This window comes from Nyctereutes procyonoides, unplaced genomic scaffold, assembly GCF_905146905.1.
Source record: "Nyctereutes procyonoides isolate TBG_1078 unplaced genomic scaffold, NYPRO_anot_genome, whole genome shotgun sequence".
NCBI classification, from domain to species: domain Eukaryota; kingdom Metazoa; phylum Chordata; class Mammalia; order Carnivora; family Canidae; genus Nyctereutes; species Nyctereutes procyonoides.
Genome location: NW_026575040.1, coordinates 10,068,687 through 10,088,846, shown reverse-complemented (window position 1 = coordinate 10,088,846; position 20,160 = coordinate 10,068,687). Strand labels below are relative to the sequence as shown.

Below are 20,160 nucleotides of genomic sequence, written 5' to 3'. Positions count from 1 at the left end.
CAAGCAGCGGCCAGAGTTAAGGGAATGACATGTATATTTTCTGGAGCAAGTGGAAGACCCACCAGCCCGGGGTTGGTGGTGGAGATTAGAGATCCCCAGGGAGCTGGCAAGGCCCTGGCCCACGTGACCTCAGAGGCAGGCCCTGGCCAGGGGAGGCCGCGGAGCTGGGGTATCTGGGGGTGGCCTGGCCATGCAGGAGGCCAGCGCATCAAGCACCGGGCATTCTATCACCCTCCATCATCCACCTGCTTGCCTGCTGGGTTGGTGGGTTGCCCCAACATATGCATGAGAACTGCAAGTCTCATAATTCACCCAGATGGTGGAAGCTGCCGAATTGTTCCTTCTCAAGAGACAGCTGTTCCACCGCTGGGCCATATGGCTCCCCTTGCTCCGCACCCTGCCCTGGGAAATGAACCACTTCTCACAGCAGCTTCCAGATCTTAGAAGCGTCTCTTGTTCTTAGCGGGTCATTAAGACCTCCAGCTGAGGCATCCGTGTTGCTCCACGTGTGGTTTGTACACATGTCAGAGCAGCGTTTTAAAGCTCCATCAAGGTAAATACATGTGCGTGAGGCCTGCCAGCTTTGTCTTCTACTCAAGGGGAGCCTCTAACCATCACAGACTCAGAGAGGGAGGCTGCCCGGAACTCAGCTGGCCGTTCCTCTGCACACCGGGAGTCCTCACCCCACTCTGATGCACCCCGGAATTCCGGGCTAGAAGTGACCTTCAGAGGTCACACTGTCCACCCTCTGATGGAGGCTGGTTCAGCACAGACAGGAGGACACAGGCTCGGCTCAGGTGTACCTTTTCACCATTTGAATCGTAAAGTTATTAACAAAGACCTTGGGCATCCCTGGGTGGCTCAGCGGCTTGGCGCCTGCCTTTGGCCCAGGGCGCGATCCTGGAGTCCCGGGATCGAGTCCCACGTCGGGTTCCCTGTGTGGAGCCTGCTTCTCGCTCCTCCTGTGTCTCTGCCTCTCTCTCTCTCTCTGTCTATCATAAATAAATAAATAAATAAATAAATAAATAAATAAATAAATAAATAAATAAATAAATAAATAAATAAATCTTAAAAACAAAAAACAAAGACCTTTAAGACTAACTCGTGATTTAAGGAAGGCACCGAGCCCCTCGGAAAATAGAGTGCTGCCGGACAGAGATGCTTGCTCTCACCAGCAGGCTGGCTCCTCGGACCCCCATCTCGGGTTCTTAAGCACCATTTCTCCCTGGGACACCTGTAAGCTGAACCCCAGACCCCTGGTGCTGCAGAAATAGAGTTTCTGTCTTTGTTCTCTAGGAGGCAATGTTGCAATCTGTGCTCTGTTCTGGAGCAAGCAGAGCCGTGACAGGGGCCTCACCACCTACAAAGCTGACATGTACCAAGAGCCTGATAAGATTTCTTTGCTATTCTTTCTGACAATTTCAAACATTGTCTTTAGGAGGATATGGGAAGGGGCCATGTACCCCACCTCCCAACCCTAAGCTTACACACACAGGGCTTCCTCCCAGATCTGAAAACCGTGAATCCTTTTGCCTTCAGCCTAGCGGGGAAGCACTCTCTGCATTATCTTGCCATACTAGAAAACAAGAGTTGACACTTATTAAGCATTTACTGTGTGCCAGGCATGGTCCCAAGCATTTCACATGAACTTACCTAATCCTCATAAGTCTAAGGGGAAGGCACTATTATCACCCCATTACACAGATAAGTGAGGCAAAGAGAAGACACATAGTGGGGTCCCTTAGATGAGGTTTCATCTCAGTAGGAAATGGGAAGGAACATAGGAACTGAGCGGGACAGATGGCCAGGTTGGGGAATGGAGTAGCCCCACGCTGCAGGAGACTCCATATCCACTGTCCTATTACCTAAATACTACCTACTCTCAACCTCCAGAGATACCAGAAGCTTCCAAATGTGGCCTTGTGGCAGCTGAGCCTGCAGACCACTGGCTGTAACAGATTGGTCAGGAGTATAGAACCAACACCAGATGCCTGGGTTTGGCTTCCAGCCATGTTGCTTCATTGCTGGGTGGCCTTGGGAAGGTTATACAACCCCTCTGTGCTTCCATTTCCTCCTCTACAAAATGAGATGTTAATAGTCCCTACTTTGCAGGGGTGTTGTAGGGATTAAGTGAATACAGAAGGGAGGCCTGGCATATAGTTCGTGCTATATAAGTGTTAGCTACAATGATGACAAAGAAGTGGCAGGAGGAAGAGGTGAGGGAGGAGAAGATCATTATTCCTGCCACCCCATGGGTTAGGTGGGGGTCAGCAGGGGCTCGTGATTACAAAGCCCCATCACGTGGTCTTGCAGGACGGGTTTGATGCTATTTTATATACAAGAGAAACTCTGCAAGGGGAATGAGGCGGGAATGAGGTGTCTTGGGTTGCTCAGCTAGTTGAAGTGGACAGCCAGGGCTGCAACCCAGGCTCCTGAGCCTGAGCTGAAGGCTCTGCTACGGAGCCTGAGTATAATGGCAGGTCACCCCTGCCCCAGCCTGGTCTGGGGCCCTAGTGTGTAAGGTTCCTCTCTGCCAGGCCACTGGAAATGGGCTCACCACTTACTGGATGCTGGCCCTTGGTCAAAACACTAAAGTCCTCTCAGTTTCACATGTGTGAAGAGAGCAACAGCTCCTAGAAAGGAAAGTCATTCTGAGGATAAAATGACAGCCTGACACCAAAAAAAGTAAGTCCCTGAGTTCCTTACTTTGTGAAGGCAAATGCCCACCAAAGGAGGTCGTTATAGAGGATGTGTTCCCATGGGCCTGGTGCCTAAACAGCCTCTCCAACAGTTTCCCCTTCCCTCTCCCACCCCATCTGGTAGTTAAATCTTTAGGAGAAACTGTGAAGGCCTGTGTCACCCCCAGAAGGTCCTGCCTTCGGGAAGCTTATGAACCTCTCGGCCGTAGGAAACTTGTCATGATAAGCCCAGGAATATGTACATTCACCCCTTGCAGCATTTCCAGAGAGCTCCCTGTCTCGGTTTCATGATCCTTGGCCAATCGTGGTGCCACTCTGCTATCTGGTTCTTCCTCCAGTTGCTTATTTCCATTTTAAACTATTCCCGTGGTCCTAGGGCTCATGTTAACTGTGTCCATCAACTTGGCAATGGAAAACCCTCTGCCCCACAGTCTCCATCACTGGAACTCGCATTGCAAAGAAGCTCAGAGCCTATAGGTCTTCTAATTACCCTGAGAAAGCTAAAACCCAGGGAGGTGGAATCCAGTATCCGGCAAAGCAAGATGATAGCTGAGAGAGTGAGCAGAGCTCCATCTCTGAAAGCCAGGTCCCGGCTGGCATCTGATAGTATCCTGGTGGGCTCAAGCCCCAAGGGGGTGGCTCCCTGCTAGAGAGTCCTCTCAGCCAGGGTCAGCGACCTCCTCCTCAGAGCCAGAAGCCAGCAAGGGGAGGACTCTCCAACAACAAATGCTACTTAATGCCCCAGGGCTGGGGAGGACCTCCAACCAAAACCGTCCCATCAGGCACCAGATGGCATTTGACTTTGGGGCTGAAAACCTCATCTCGGTTCAGACCCAGTGACCAGCAGAGAATGTAGCCCCAACCCCGCATCTTGCCTCTGGGGTTTCATGCAGAGAGGCAATTAAAAAAGAGGGAGGGTGTGTTCTGATCTGGAAAAAGCTAGAGCAGCCACTGCCAGGAAGCCAGAGTCTGTCCCAGGGCCTGTGCCTGCCCCACGGGATCGAGGTCGGGGCCCAGAAGAGGTAAGAGCAAGACGGCGACGAGGAGGAGGAGGAGAGCCTCAGATGGAAGAGGGAAGGGAAGGCCCTGCTAGCCTTCCTTCCCGCCTCCAGACCCAACTCAGCTGGTAGTGCTTTATATAAGTCCATTGTGCAAAAACAAGATTAAAAGGGACAAGCAGAACAAAGCATCACTCTCCCTAACAAAGGCCCCTCCACTTAGTAAATTAGGAGCTCTTTCCACCTGACACACTTTTAAAGGGAAATCTTCAATTACCATGTGCCGGAGGGGCACACGGCAACAAAAGGTCTGTCCCGTGACTTTATTCTCAAAGCCCAGAGCAGGCATTGAAATGGTTTTATGTAATAGAGATACTAATCTAGTCCATATAATTTTGAGAATCCTTTATGGAGGACTGAAGGGCGTTTGAGCCCTGCGGCTGTTTCAAAGAGATTTTCTGCAGCTTATGCATTTACCTTGCCAAAAGCTTAGCTGAGCAAACAAACAGTCCTCTAAATCACACTCACTGCTGATTTACTATCAGGCCTCTGCCATTTGTTTGGTGATGGAACCTTGTGGATAAACAGAGGCCAAGGCCTTGGTCCTTCCACCTGACCAGACCGACGGGATGAGGGCTGCCTTTAAATTGGGGTCCCCCGGACTCCCAGATTTGAGACTTTCCCTCTCCTTGCCATCAGCTAAGCCCAGGGTAAAGGTGGCCAGAGGTGGACTTCTTTGGCTGGCCAGGGGTGGGAGGAGGGCCTCCCTGGCTTTTGCCCTTGGATCCAGGTCTGCTCCATCCCAGAAGGAGATTGATGGTGTCATTTGCTTCCCCCTACCCCCTCATCGAGAGCAAAGACACAATTCTGGCTCCCTTGGTGACAATTCAGCACCACTGGCTGCTTGAAAAGGAGAAAACAAGTAGGAAAGCACGATGGGGAAGGTGACTCTCAGGAGAACCAGAGGAGATGTGAACACACACACTCTCTAAATACATGAGCATGTGGATCTGCACTCGGCATGAGGGGTATGGGGCCCTTTGCATTGGTATATATGTGACACACACATGCAGCAAGTCTAGATGCCGAGAACACGCATGCGCACACACACAACATGTGAGAGGGGGAGCTCCTCACGCACCCAATATTCACAAATATACCAGTGTGTGTGCAATAATAAAAGCTAACATTTCCACACCACCTACCATGTGCTTGGTTTACATTTATTCACTTTTTTAATGCTCATGACAACTCTGTGAGGAAAGCTATCACTGTTACACCACTTTATGATCAAGTAAACTGAGGCACAGAGAGGCTAAGTAATTTGCCCCCAGTCACAGAGGCAGGAGGTGGCAGTCTAGTTCTAGAGTCTGTGTTCTTGACCTTTACATTGTCTGGTACAACATGTCACACAGACATTCCCTCTCTTTTTTTTTTAATATTTTATTTTTAAGTAATTTCTACAGCCAATGTGGGACTCAAACTTACGACCCCAAGATCAAGAGTCACATGCTCTACGGACTGAGCCAGTCAGGCACCCTGAGACACACCCCCATTCATGGGTTGGGAGTAGCATCCACACATGTGGACTCACAATGTCACACACACGTACACACAGCCGGAAGCTCAAGCATCCATATATCATGCATGTGGTCCAGATCAATCACATCTTCAGGTTCAGGCCAAGACTTAGACTGGGGAGAAGGGTAGTGGATATTAAAACAGTTAAATAGGGCAGTCCGAGTGGCTCAGCCATTTAGCACCGCCTTCAGCCCAGGGCATGATCCTAGAGACCCGGAATCAAGTCCCGTGTCAGGCTCCCTGCATGGGGCCTGCTTCTCCCTTTGCCTGTGTCTTGGCCTTTCTCTCTCTCTCTCTGTGCCTCTCATGAATAAATAAATAAAATCTTTTTTAAAAAATAAAAATTAAAAAAATAAAAGTTAAATATTTCTGCTCTAGTTGGTAAGTGCTTCCAGGCCTGCCCCTCCCCCGGCTGCCTACCTGCCCTTCATCGGGCACCCACAGACTTAACCCCTGGCACCACAGCAGGCCTCTATGTCCCTACTCCATTCTAACCTATTGGTAGGCCACACATGTAGTTAAATATTTTCAATTTTATCCCCAGGTATGGATAAGCTGGAGAGAGCAGTTGTGTGCCTGCAACAAGATTAGGGGACCTGGCTCCTGGGCCTTCTGTGAGTCTTGGCCAATGCCCAGCCAGCATGTAACGAGGGGGCGTCCAGCTTTCACAGCTGGCCCCCACCCCATCTACTTGATGAACAGCTGATGGAGGCTCTTCAAAGACAAGAGTACTGAGTGGACACTGGAGCAAAGGGAGACCCTAAGATGTCATTTTCACTTTCACAGAGGCCACGCAGCTTCCCTTAATCAAAGAGCACACAGTGGAAGAGACCTGGGGAATGGCCTGTCCATCATCCACAAAGCCCCATTAATGGCCGTGTTTTGAAACCTCTCTACTACAAAGGCCAGGAGCCAGGAGGGAAGAAGGAGCTTGACAAACCAGGAAGCATTGCATGAGGAATTTTGCTTGTCTTGGAAGCTCAGCTCCAACCCAGAGGGTTAGCCTCCTGGGTTCTGGGACAGTGGGCTAATCCCTGCAGAGCCCAGAGCAGGGTCTCCAGGCTCTTTGCACACATGTGTGATACTGGGTGCAGACACCAGAACTTTGGAGGGCTCTGGGAACCCAAGGCGAAGGAGGAGAAATGGGGACAAAGACCCTGAGGCAGGCCACTCTCCACTCTGGGATCTCAGGATCCCACCCAAGGACCACTCCTTTGGGTGTCCCCAGGAAAAGCCAGCCCACATGGCCTCCTTCCAGTCAACAAGGCTACACAAAGCATGTGTCCCTGCTGGGCCCTGTGGTGGGTGCTAGGGACACGGAGGGGTCCCACAGCCATGACTCTCAAGGAGCTCACTGTTCAGGAAGAGAGAGAGAATAAGTAAGGGCAGGTAGGGTGAAGGCGGCTGAGATCAGGACTGGGAGGGGAGAAGGAGGTGTCGGGTGGGGCTCCCAGAGACCATGCAGCTCTGCACTGAGTCTCTAAGAGCTGCTAGAAAAAGCAGTACCGGGGGTTCCAAAAGCCTGGGCAGTCGCTATGAGATCCCAGAGAGAGACTGTGCAGAGAATTCAGGAGCCTGGCTGGGGCAGAAAGGCTCACAGGCTACAATGGGACCCTAGGGAAGCAAGATACAGAATGAGGAGTCTCAGCATGGAGGGGCCTGGGGTACAGCATTGGGAGTAAGCAGCAGTGGGGAGCCACCGGAGGGAAGTAGGGCCACCCTACTCCGTCCGTGGCCCCTGTGAGCCACTGTAGACCACACAGTGGTATGTTTTCAAAAGGCTGCTCCTGCCCTTAGGAATTTATACTTCATTTGTTCGTTCATTCATTCGTTATTTATTGAACACCTACTATATGCCAGGGGCTGTTCTAAGAGCAGAGATACCAGCTAGGAACAAATCAAAGTCCTTGATCCCTACTGAGCACATAATCTAGCTGGGGGAGACCAAAAATAAAAATTGACGTGTTCTCCGTCTCTGTATCAGGTAGCAATGGCACTAATTGACAAAACAGGATAAAGGGGATAATAGAAAGATGGTGGGGGGACTGCTATTTCAGATAGGATGGTCAGGAAAGACTCTGATGATATGACTTTTGTGAAGAGATGGAGTGAAATAAAGGACAGAGCCACCTGGCTCTCTGGGGGAAGAGTGCTCCAGCAGAGGGGACTGCACACAAGGCTTCCCCTGTGCTGCGGTGGGGCATGAGCACAAGAGCAAGGAGGCCAGCGTGGGGGCATTGGGGGGCAGATTGGAGTTAGCTGGGGCCTGCACAGTGAGGCCATCAGAGAAGCAGCCAACACCCAACAAGTACCAGAAATCACAGCCGGCATCCCATAGATGTTGAGGGAACTCAGAAGACGGAAAGTGGGGCCTTTGGGAAGTTCCGCAGAGATACAGAGAATTGGGCAGGGGACAGGTTACTCCTTCCCAGGCATTACCTGGCTCAGGACATCCAGAAAGGGACTTTACACAAATGCCCAGCTGCTCTGATACCAATTAAGGCTTCCTTCTCAGAGGCTGTCCGGTCCAATAGCAGAGGTTTAATTACAGCTGCAGCTGGTAATTAAGGAGCAGCGCCTAGATCCTTCCACGTGACTGCGTCAGCATCCAGGACCTTGCTAGCACTTGCTGTAGGTGGGGGAAACGCCTAGCGGGGAACTTGAAAGCTAGGCCAGCAAAATGCAGCCAGCCAGACCCCAGAGTTCCTGTGTCTTCTTGACCAAGGTGCCTAAGCACGGCTGCCCATGGCTGGCCCATCCCCATGCACCTCCTGATTCCTCTTCCACCTCCTGGCTGCTGCCCCCAGACCGATGGCTCCCTGACACCACCATGGCTGCTTTCCCCCTTCAGTGCCCGCATGAGATTGCCTGGGATCCTCGGGGTCGTGCTCAGGGTCCATACCCATCCCCACCCAGCCCTTTTGAGCACCACTTCCACACTTCCCATGCTCTGGTCACAGAAGCCTGCTGATGGTTCTCTGATCCCGTCTGCTCCTTCCCACCTCCCACCTCTGCGCACGTTGGCCTCTCTGCCACAGAGTGTCCTCCTCGCATCCAAAACACAAACAGCAGCAGCTACACTTACTGAGTCCTCGCCATATGCCAGATTCTGTCCCAAATGCTTTCTTTGCAGTCACTCATTTCATCCTCATGACGGCCCAGAGGGGCAGGTACTTAATACAGGTGTCTTATTTTATAGATGACAAAACCGAGGCACAGAGAAGCAAATAACATGCTCTGGGAGTCTCCCGGGGGAAGGAATGGGCTTTAAAACTCAGGGTCTGTCTTCACCAATGCCCATCTCCTGCCCTCCTGGCAAGTTCCTACTCATCGTTGCGACTCCACTCAGAACTAACCTCCTTTAAGAAGTCTTTTTTGGGGGTGGGCACCTGGGTGGCTCATCCAGTTAAGCATTTGCTTTTGGCTCAGGTCAAGATCCCAGGGTCCTGGGATCAAGCCCCACACTGAGCTCTCTGCTCAGTGGAGAGTCTGCTTCTCCCTCTGTGCCCCTGCCCCACACTCATGCTCTCTCTAACAAATAAAATATTTTTTTAAAAAAAGAGTATTTTTTGATCCCCACTATGCCCCAGTCCCCATAATTCCCCAGAGTTATGGTTGCTTCTCCCAAAGAGGTTTCTGAGTGCTGGGGGTCTGAGTTTATTTTATTCACACATTCTCTTACTCATTCAGTAATTAATCACTCTAAGCGCCAGGCACTGTGCCTGCCCGGGGAAAAACCCACGTAGAAGACATGGTCCCTCTGCTTCGGGAATTCACTTTTGCATGGGATAGATGGACAGGTGAGGTAGCATCACAACCAGTGGGACTGAGTGACAGAAGGGACCATGTGGCTCTCGGACAGGTGGTCTTCTACAGTAAAATCAAAGGAATCTAAAATAGGTGCCAACCGGGGGTGTCCAGACAACCCACTGGGCCTTGGTGCTGTTACCATGAATCTGCTTGTTCAACAATTCTTTATGAGGGCCTGAAAAGCACTAACAAGTGGACAGGAGCAAACGTTCTGTGTGCTCACTGTAAATGAATTAATCAGCAGCAGGGTTAAGCATCAGTACCTTATGAGTTTGGTCAGGGTGAATCACCACCTGGAGCTCAGCCGCTCCGGGCGTCCTAAATGAATATTCTAAGCCTAGGAGAATGGAGACCAGATCATGGTGGCTGCATCAACCTTGCCCACTCGATGAGGATGTGTTGGGGCAGCTAAACAGCCATTCCTTCCCCCTGCCCCCACCCCGGTGACACCCTCAGTTTCCTTGCCTACTTATTTAAAGTATGCTTATCAGGCTATGTTGGAATTTTATATATATATATATATATATATATATATATATATATATATATATATATATATTTCCCACTATACCATATGCTTCTTATTCATCTCTCTAACCCCAGGACTCAGCGGTGCCTTAGAAAGCTAATAAATGTTGATGGATGGATGGACAGATGGAAGGATGAATGTTGTTCTAGGCAGCAAAGCTCAGCACCAGGTGCTGGTGACCCAGGAGAGTAGCGTCAGCGCTGTTTCTGGGGCTGGCAGCTGGCTGCATTCCCCGGGGAGCCTTCTAGAGGGTCAGCAGGGAATTATTTTACGAGACCTACAGGTCTGTGTCTACATACATGCAACAATCCCCCACTCCTTACCTCCATCCTGGCACCTACCGAGACCTACCTTAGCAAAATTTTGAAATCAAACCAGTTTGTCTTCTGTCCCTTCCTCTCCCTACAAACCTCTCCACCTACCTTCTTGTCTGACCCCACTTGTCTCTTCTGGCCACAGGTCCCTCCGGAGAGGAAATCCCCTGCAGGAGAGGAACTGTAGGGCTGGTGGGGGAGCACAGATCTCAATTCCTGGGCTGTACTTCTCCACTGGAAAAGGCGCTCAGGATCCCCTGGTGTCAGTTCCCTCCACTTTGCAGGGGCCCTAACAACCCTCCGCCTGTCTGTGAGAAACAAGTGAAACACCACATGGAAAAGTGGCAGGTCCCCTGCCAGACGTTACACTGTTTTATTATTGTTGTTGGAAGTCAACAATCAGTCCAAGAAAGCATTGAACTCAATGTCACTGGGTCTGATCATAAAGCCCCCATGCCCCTGCTCACTAAAACAGGCACAGTTCCAGTGACAGGGACAAAGTCCAGAGTTAGGCCGCTCCTGCTACAAAAATGCTCCCAAAATAAAACCAAATAAATAAAATAAAAATATAGATATCTTACTGAGCTCTAATGAGAGGAAGGTAAACCCCCAAGTGTAGGAAAAGGTGGGGAGTTTATAGGAAGTGCGGAAGGGCAGATGCGGAAGCTGAGGTAGCCCAGGGAATGTGGGACCCCACTAGCAGCTGTCAGCTGCCCGCTGCCCCAGCCCCGGCTAGGAGACTGAAGTTTAACACCGACGCAGGGGCAGATGTGGCCCTGAGAGTTGCCAGCTCTATGTAGGGCAACCTTGAAAATGCTCCTAAGTGAAAAATAAGAGATGCTGCAGAAGTAAAAAGTTTTCCATAAGAAACAAAAAACCAGGAGCAGCGAATAGGGAGTGAGTGACTGTTTCATGGGTCCAGGGTCTCCTTCAGGGGTGATGAAAACCTTTTAGAACTAGACAGAGGTGATAGGAACACAGCATTGTCAATGCATTAAACGCCACTGAAGGGCACACTTCAAAATTGTTACTACTGTATTATTTGAATTTCACATCAATTTTTTTTTTAGAGGAATGAGCAAAACAAACAAACAAACAAACAAAAAAACCCTAAGCCTTTGCCATAGTTCCAGCCTCAGCGTAGAACCCCAAACCAAGTTTGGTTTGAAAACCATGAGTGTGGGCCCGGTGGCGCAGCAGTTTAGCGCCTGCCTTGGCCCAGGGTATGATCCTGGAGACCGGGGATCGAGTCCCACGTCAGGCTTCTGGGATGGAGCCTGTTTCTCCCTCTGCCTGTGTCTCTGCTTCTCTCCCTCTGTATCTCTCATGAATAAATAAATAAAGTAAAATCTTAAAAAAAAAAAAAAAGAAAAGAAAACCATGAGTGTTCCTAATAAGAAAATGCAAGACAGATGTGTGGGGCACTCATACACCCCAGAGTATGGGAGGAGGAGAAAAAAAGCTCAAGCCTTCACAGCAATAAATAAAAAAAAGAGAAAAAAAGAAATGACAACCTATAAACAGAGAAATAATCCACCACAAGGGAGAATCAGCAGTGTCCACACCCAGGAGGATTGATACTCTAGGAACTTGAGCCAACCAAACTCACAGATTTGAGATAGAACTATCTGGACCATATAGAACGAATAGCTCAAGATGAAACCATCCAAAAAAGACTATAAAAGAAATATGTTTGAAATAACTAAAGCAATGATTGAAGGATTAGAATTTATAATAAAAGAACAGGACACTACAGAAAAACATAAAAACAGAAAAGCAAACCTGTAGATCTAAAGAAGGACCAATGGAATTCCTAGGCATGAAACACACCGGTATTGAGATTAAGACCTCAACAGACAGGTTAATTAGCAGAGCTAAAGGATTTGATAAATGGATCTGAGGAGAATCGCCGGGATACAGCATGGAGAGATACAGAGATGAAAATTGAGAGCCTAGGAGAGAGAGAGAGTGAAACGCATGTCCAACATTTTGGAGCTTTAATGGGAGAAAGCTGAGCGAATGAAGGACAGGAGATATTAGAAGAGATATGGCTGAGAATTTTCCAGAACTTATAAAGCACGTGAGTCCTTAGCTTGAAGACGGTGTGTTCTGGGACAAGCTCACTCATTGTTTTATCTTACTCCTTCCACACACGGGGATGATCTATCCTATGTCACAGTGGGTGCAGAGAGGCAAAGGGACTTGCCCAAGATTGCACAGCAAGTTGGTGGCAGAGTCAGTCAAGGCTTTTACTCTGAGCCTGTGTCCTTCTACTTTCTGCCAAGAAATGAGCACCAGGAAGGTGGCTTTGGAGGGAGGATGATGTCCCCTCAGCTGGGGACAAAGCACAGATGCTTTGTGCACAGTCCTGAGGACTCTTGGCATCAGATGGGTTCTTACCAGGTTCTTTTTTTTATTTTTTATTTTTTTAAAAGATTTGTTTATCTATTTATTCATGAGAAACACAGAGAGAGACAGAGAGAGGCAGAGACACAGGCAGAGGGAGAAGCAGGCTCCATGCTGAGAGCCCGATGTAAAACTCGATCCCGGGACTCCAGGATGACATCCTGGGCTGAAGGCAGGCATTAATCCACTGAGCCACCCAGGCGTCCCAACCTGGAGGTTCTCTGGCCCCCAAGGGGTGGAGAAGGAGAAGTGGAGGGGGAGGAGCTGCAGGGCATCAACTCCTGAATGCTTCTGGGTTTGCAAGCCTCTCATCTGGCACCCAGCACCCTGGGCACAACCCCTCACGCAAGTTCCCTGACTCCGAGGTCTCCACTCGCTTCTGGACAGCTGACAAAGCCTGGCTGCTCCCCCTCCTTTCTTCTCATGACAATAAGCAGGAACAAGAGAACACTAGCAATAGGCAGCACTCGCCTGTTCATGGGCTCAATTATGTCTCCCTAAAATTCACGTTAAAGTCTTACTCGCCAATTCTTTAGAATGTGACCTTATTTGGAGATGGGGTCTTCTAGAGGCAATCAAGTTAAAACAAGGTCATCAGGGTGGGCTCTCATCCAGTCAGACTGGTGTCCTTATAAAAAGGAGAAACCTGGAGCCACGCACACGTATCAGGAGGAGAATGGAGTTACAGTGCCACAGGCCACGGGGCTACCAGAAACAAGGAGAGAGGCCTGGAGCTGAGCTCCATCACAGCTCTCAAAAGGAACCAACCGTGCTGACACCCTGATTTGGACTTCAAGCCTCCCGTGGGGTAAGACAGGACGATCCTGTTGATTAAGCCAGCCAGGCTGTGTTTCTTGAAACAGCAACCCTTGGGGAATGGAGTAACTGCCTCACCCAGCTGGCCTCCCAACCCAGATCAGCCCCACCCCCCATGGTCAGGCCAGTCATCTTTGCTGATGGGGTTCCCTATCTCATCCATGCCCAAAGACACCATTCCATCCAGCCCAAACCCCCACGAAGCCCCCCGAGTGAGAGCAGGCCAGTCCAGGCAGGCTCTCCTCTGGCTGCTACGCACCGATTTTTCTGCATGTGGCCTGGCCTTCCCAATAAGACCGTAGGTTCCATGAGGGCAGGAACTATTCCTAACACTTCTCTTATATCCCAAGGCCTAGCACTATGGATGGGCCCTGGTAGGCATCTAATAAATATTGGGTTGAACACCCTTCGAGGGCTTCCCCCTTGACTCTTCTGTCTAGAGCTGATTCCTCATTAACACTCGGTAAGTGGGCATGGCTGAAGAAGACAGTCTCTCCATTCTACTCGGCCCTACTTTACCAAGATACCCACTGAAGCATCTGTAACTCTGGGGGTGGTTATCCATGTGCCGACCATCTCTTTCTGCTAGGCTGCAAGCTCCTCGAGGTAGCAACTATCTTTTGCGTCTAGCAAACAAGCACTTGCATAGGAAACAAGCTGACAAGCAACAGTGTAAATTGAATGGATAAACATGAACATATAGCAGAAATTATTTACTGAGGGTCCAAAGACTCTGTAAGTGATTTGAGGGCTCCATGAACCCAGGGAAACTATGTGCAAAGGGCTGTGTATGCGCACGTAGGTTTATATATGTCATGCACATTATCCCAGGGACAGGGTTCCTGGAGGTCTGAGAAATTAAAACAAAAGCCAAGATCAAAAAAATGGTAAGACCCAAAGCCATGGAGTAGGGAGCTGGCATTTATTAAGCCCCTACCCTGCGTCTGGAGGTATAGGTATCACTATCCCTATGTTACATGAATGGAAACTGAGGTACCAAGAGGTGGCATCTGGGCTAGGCTCATGGAGAGAGAAGCAGCCTGTCCAAGTGGGTCAGATCAGAGCCGACTCCAGGGCTAGACAGCTTAGGTTCAGATCCCAGTTCTACCACTTTCTAGCTGCATGATCCCAGTCAAGTCACATAATCACTCTGTGACTCAGTTTCACAGTTTCCTGGGAGAGAGCAGGGTACCTACTTCAGAGGGCTATTGTAGGAGTTGATGCATTGATGTGTATCAAGTGGAGGTAGGGTGTGCTTTGAAGACCATGAGGAGGAGCATAAGAGGAAGAAGCTGGGAGGGGCAGAGCTGAGACTCAAACCCAGGCCCCTCTGCATCATCACCACCAGCACCCCGCATGCCAGTGACCCAACTCAGTGCTGGAACTCCTGTCCCCTACAGAAAGAGGCTTGAGTCCTAAAATTGGCTTCCTGGAGGTGGACTGGCCTGCGGCCACCAGCCCCACAGGCAGTACCTGGCCGTTACATAAGGAGTAGGTGGGAGGTTATAAGCTGCCCTTCCCTGTCAGCAAGACTTAGCCTGTGCAATCAGGACACTCAGTGCTTCTGGCCTGCCCTTCATTTCCAAGAGCTTTACCAACAACCACTAATGGAAATTAGAAAAGGAATGTGCTCATCCATTCCTGGAGCCCTGTGCTGACATCTGAATTCCCTTCATCATTTTCCCGAGTCCATCCTTGGGCCCTGAGCCTTGAAGGGCCGGCCGCTCACATCCATTCTGCTCGGGCTTTATGAGTTTTAGGTCACACCACACTCCTGCCTCACACTCTCCTCCGGGCAGACGGAGCAGCAGCAGTAAAACCTTGGTCTTGATCTCACTTCTACACCCAGGTCCCCGTGGGAGCCCCATCCCAGATGAGGTGTTGGCCAACACCTAGTCCCAGCCCAGTCCTCTGCTCTGCTCCTGAGACACAGCCTTTGAGGGATTACTTTGCATGAGTATCTCTGTATTTTTCCTGCAAAACTATCACTACTCAACTCATTTGTGGGAGCATTTTTCATTTGCTCCCGTAATGCAATTAGAATCGAGCTTCTCCAGCAAGAGGGGATATGTAACATCAGCAGGGGAAAATTGTCATTTCATTCCCTACACGAACACGCCCACCCTGCCCAAATTATCTCTCTGACGCTGGCTCACTCTGCCCACCTGAAGGGCAAGGAGAATGTTAACAAGGAAATTCCCTCTCCAAATCTGCCTCCAAATTAAGAGGCAGAAGTTTTGGGGGTGGCTTCCCCTCTGTCATTAATGGGGGGCAGGGCTCCCAGCTTCTCTGACACTCTCCTGCAGTTGAGACAACCCTTGACCACCACTGGAAAGCCCATACTGGCCCCACTGCACCTATCAGAGGTGGTGGGAGAGAGTCCGTTGGACTCTAAGAGACTTTAACCCTACAGCCATTCTCTCTGAGAGGTTAAGTGACTTGCCCAAAAGCACATCCCTGGGAAGTTGGGATCAGATCCCAGATCTGCAGACTCCTGGGTATCTATCTCCCACTGTACAGCACTGCCCTCCCATCTCAGAGTCTCTCTGGGGATACTACGGCTTCTGTTTTCTAAGCCACTGGCTGACAAATAGGGAAGAAGGTTGCATGTATCTTTTATGCACCCACCTTGTCCTCAGTGTCTCCTGATCCTTTCTGGAAATGCTCCCATTTCCTAGAACTGGCCCCTTGTGATCTATCAAATTCTTGCCATCCTCCTTCTAGGTACTATGGTCTTGCTGTCCAATGATCCAAGCTGCCTTCCTTCCTCCCTTCCACCCTCTCTGCATCCATCCATCCCCCTCCATCTTGCTACCCATTTCACCATTCATGTCTCCTTGTATCCAGCAAAGCTTTCTGAGCCCTTCAGATCTGTGCCAGACACTCAGTCCTTCTTCCCCACTGTTCCTCAGAGCACTCTCCAAAAGTGTCCACTTCTCTCTTGACCCTCAGGGCCTAGAACTGACCTGTGTCTACTCAAGAGCTTTACCAACAACCACTAATGGAAATTAGAAAAGGAATGTGCTCATCCATTCCTGGAGACCTGCGTCTCCTCTTAGGAGATCAATATGATGGACAAATCTGTGCTAATGTGTTTGACCAGACCCATGATCCTCCCAGAGCTGGCAGCAGGCAGGGGCTTCTGGAGCCCTCAGGTAAGCCAAGGCCTGCTGCCCAGGGCCTGGATAACAGCCCTATCTCCCCTTGGTTCCCTCCCTTCCCCTTGGTTCCTTCCCCTCTCCTCCCAGCCCCAGTGAAGCCAAAAGAGAGGTAGCTCCTACGTACGTATGCAGAAGTCTCCATTCTCATAGTAGCCAGGGCAGCACTGGGACCTGCGCCGGTACATGGTCCGGAGGCCACGCCGATACGCCGTCTTATAACTGATCCTAAGGCACAAGGGAGAAAGCCACTTGAAAGTATTGAAAATCAATCACTCCTGTTAGAATGATATTTGTGTTAAGCTATATTGAGGATGCCATTCAATAATTACTTTAAAATGCATGGCGGCTTCGAATATGAAGGAACACAATAAAGAAAAATCTATGGCTGCATCTGGGCCACTGTGATGCAGAATGTATTCCTGACATGGTGTTTGCTACACCTGCTGACTTTCCCCAGACTCTTTAGTATGATATTGAGAAGGGATGTGGAAGATACTTTCTGGTGTGATCATGGAAGGTAACCAGGGGCTTTTCCCTAAAACCTCCAGACCCATGGGTAACTGGACTGGAGTTGGGCCCTGAGAGCATCTCTGCCATGGCTACCACCCGAACAAGCAGATTGCTCATGACCCCCAGGGAACTGGTCCACCCAGCTGGAGAACTGAAACAGAGTCAGCAAAGAGCCCTCTGAGTCTCACTCAGTCCCAGACAGCAGATGAACACCCCCCTCACACCACAAATAACAGGTCCTGGGCAAGAGCTTCACATGCCATGCCCAGGAAGGCTCAGAACCGACCCCCTGGCTCTGCAGAGGAAGAAGCCAAATCCCAGGGAGCAGAAGAAGCTCTGGACAGGGAGTCAGAGACCTGGAGTGTGGCCCTTCTGCTGACACAGGTATTGACACTTCATCCTGTGCCAGAGGGATTTATAGGCAAAACCTCATTCCATTCTCTAACTGAGGCAGGTAGCACGGCTGTGTTATCTTTATTTTATTTTTAGAGTTTTTATTCTTATTTTATGTACCTCCTTCTGTTTTATGGATAAGAAAACTGATATTCAGAGAAGTTAATGACTCGCAAAAGGTCACACAATGAATCAGTTTCGGAGTCAGGATTCTAACCCAAGTCACTCTTATCTCAGTGCCACCAGGCTTAACCTAGCGCTCTGTGCCAGTTCCCATAGGGTGGGTGGCTAGCCATACAGGATGGCCATAGCAACGGAGGAAGACCAGGAAAATGGGTGGTGGGAGGACCGAGTCCTTAGGAGGAAGTCAAAATGGGGTATTGGTAGACAAAGCCCCTTCCCCACACTAGGGTCAAATGGAAGAGATTGAAGTGGCCATTAAAGGACAGAGGGAGGAAGTAACTTCCCAAGGTCATGATGTGTGTCTAGGACTCAATGCCAAGTCCTCAGGCTTTGAAGCCAGAGCTCCTTCACATCCCCACCCACACCCCAAGGGAGCCTGCCCTGCTGACCCCTCCTCAAGGGGCAGAGTAACAGGGTCCAGACATGGGAGATGCCTACCACCTGCATTCCACGGAGGGTTAGGCCAACGTGGGAAGGGAGTCCCATAGCACAGGCTGGGCCAGCCTCCAGTCCTTAAAGCCCTCACTTTATGACAAATGACAGTGCAGGGCTCCAGGGAAATCTGTGATATTTGGGAATGTCGTAAACTAAGGTCATTCTACTTTGTCAAAAGCCCATAATGAAAAGTGAGCCAGCCTCAAAGTGAAGCTAGTTCCCTGGCACAGGAAAGCAGCTCCTGGCAATTTCGGGGGTGGCATAAGCCTCTCAGAGAGAGTCAGGTTCAGCTCAAAGTTCATCTCAACCCAGTCATCCCACCCCACTGGCTTATCCCCCAGCCCTTTCAGGGGAGAAGTGGCCTCGGCACCACAAAAGCCTCCCAGGAGAGAGCTGTCTCCCACTGCTTCTGGCTGTCCCAACCTCACCTGCTCCCAGTGCTGGGGTGGGGAGCAGGAGAGGGAAGAGACCAGTGGCCAGGCTGTCAGGAAAGGGGTGCTGCATTTAAACAAACCATTCCACCCTGAAGCAGACCGACAGTGTGGCTGTCAGCACACATACCCCAGGTCAGCAGGGAAGCTGCAAGGCAACTAAATAATTTAGCAAAATAATTCATGTTCCAGGAATGCAGCCTATTTTAATAAGCAGCCACTCACTCACCTTCCCCCCCTCCTGCCCACCCCGCCCCGTGCTGATGGATGGCAGCCCCGGCCTCTGGGTACCCAACAAAGACATACCTCAGAGCAAACTTGGCTCTGGCACAGGACCTGACAGAGCTCATGGAGGGAGGAGGACTTTTATTTCTGCCTCCATCTTTGACTGGGGCCACAGGCAGCTAAGCTGGCCCAGCTAAGGAAGTTGGAAGGAGGTATTTGCTCCCACCTCCTCATGTCACAGTCAAGGGCTAGGGGGAGGGGTTGCAGTCATGGCAGAGTAGCTCCTATTTGACCAAAGATCCTACAATTATACAATCTGGGGGAAATATAAAAAACAACTACCAGAAGGCACTAGGAGAGAACAAAGGTGGGTACTGGAGAAAAAGAGACACTCGAAGAAGGAAATGGCATGGGGCGAGGTTAGTTCAAGGGCAGGCCCCAATCTGCCATGTTCCAGGTGGCTAAAATCCAGATAGAAAACACACAGCCTCACTGGTTTGAAGGACCACAAGACAAGACCAGAGTGAATCCAGCAACTTGAAAGTGAACATTGAAACCCCAGAAAAGACGGCCACAGAGAGGAAGCCCCATATTCTTTGTAAAATCTCAGCCCAAACTCCTGGCCCCTGAATAGTGGGTGTGGAGGGCAGGACTCATGCAGTCTAGCTAAGGCTAAAAAATATTGAACTTGCAGAGTCTGGAAATTGAATGTAGCCAGGTTAGCTGACTGCTGAAACAAACAACAACAACATATCAATGTTCTCGGGAGGAACGTAACCGATTTCATTTTCTACAGTCTCTGCCGTTCACAGTGCCCAGAACACAATTAAAAATTACTAGACACACGAAGCAACTGGAAGATACTGCCTATATAAAAGAAAAGACAATGAATGAGGACCACACGGAAGTGGCCCAGACGTTAGAATTGGAAATAAGGATTTTAAAGCAGCTATTATGTCAACACTCACAGCAACTTATGACCAAAACCCTGAAGAAAACTAGGACTTTGCCTCTTCCGCATAGAGCAAGTTTCTCTATCCACATTACTACCTGCCTTGATTCAGACATAAACCACAAAGAGGGACTAGGTCCACAAGGAGGAAGCCAGAGATATCTGGAATCAACTCAGATGTTCACCAACTAGGAAAGAGGCCTAACAGGTGGCCTCCCTGATAATGCACTCACTTAACCCTTCATCTGCTGGTTTCCACCCCTCAAATAATAGTGCCACCTTGCCCAGACCTAATAGCTCACTTTTCTCTCTTTCCCTGCACTTTTCAAAGCATTTTCACATCCCTGACCTCACTGGGCCCTGTGAGTAGGTAGGGCAAGGGTCATTGTATGTTTGATGAGTACACTGGGAATCCCCAAATAAAGCAACTTGCCCAGGTCACCCAATAAAATGTATTCTCTCTTCCTTCCCTCCTCTCTCCCCCAGTGACATGAGAGAAGCATGATCTGCAGGAGGGCCGCAGACAAGAGAGCAAGAGAGACCCACATGTAGCCATTTAGTTTGAGTGTTTCCAGGTGCCTGGGTGGCTCAGCCAGTTAAGTATCTGCGTTTGGCTCAGGTCATGACCCCAGGCTGAAGCAGGGGGTCTCCTTCTCCTTCTCCCTCTGCCCCTCCCCCACTTGTGCTCTCTGGTTCTTTTTTTCTTTTTAAAGTATT

The 20,160-nt window shown here is 50.0% G+C and overlaps 1 protein-coding gene across 3 annotated transcripts in view; it reads right to left on the bottom strand.

Annotated features, from left to right (window-relative positions):
* The window catches only part of MEGF11 (multiple EGF like domains 11), a 341,459-nt gene that overhangs the window by 193,721 nt on the left and 127,578 nt on the right, over nt 1-20,160 (bottom strand). For all 3 annotated transcript variants that reach the window (XM_055320208.1, XM_055320209.1, XM_055320210.1), the window contains exon 4: nt 16,439-16,539. In XM_055320208.1, the coding sequence (XP_055176183.1) occupies nt 16,439-16,539 (101 nt within the window). The remainder of the gene's footprint in view (nt 1-16,438; nt 16,540-20,160) is intronic.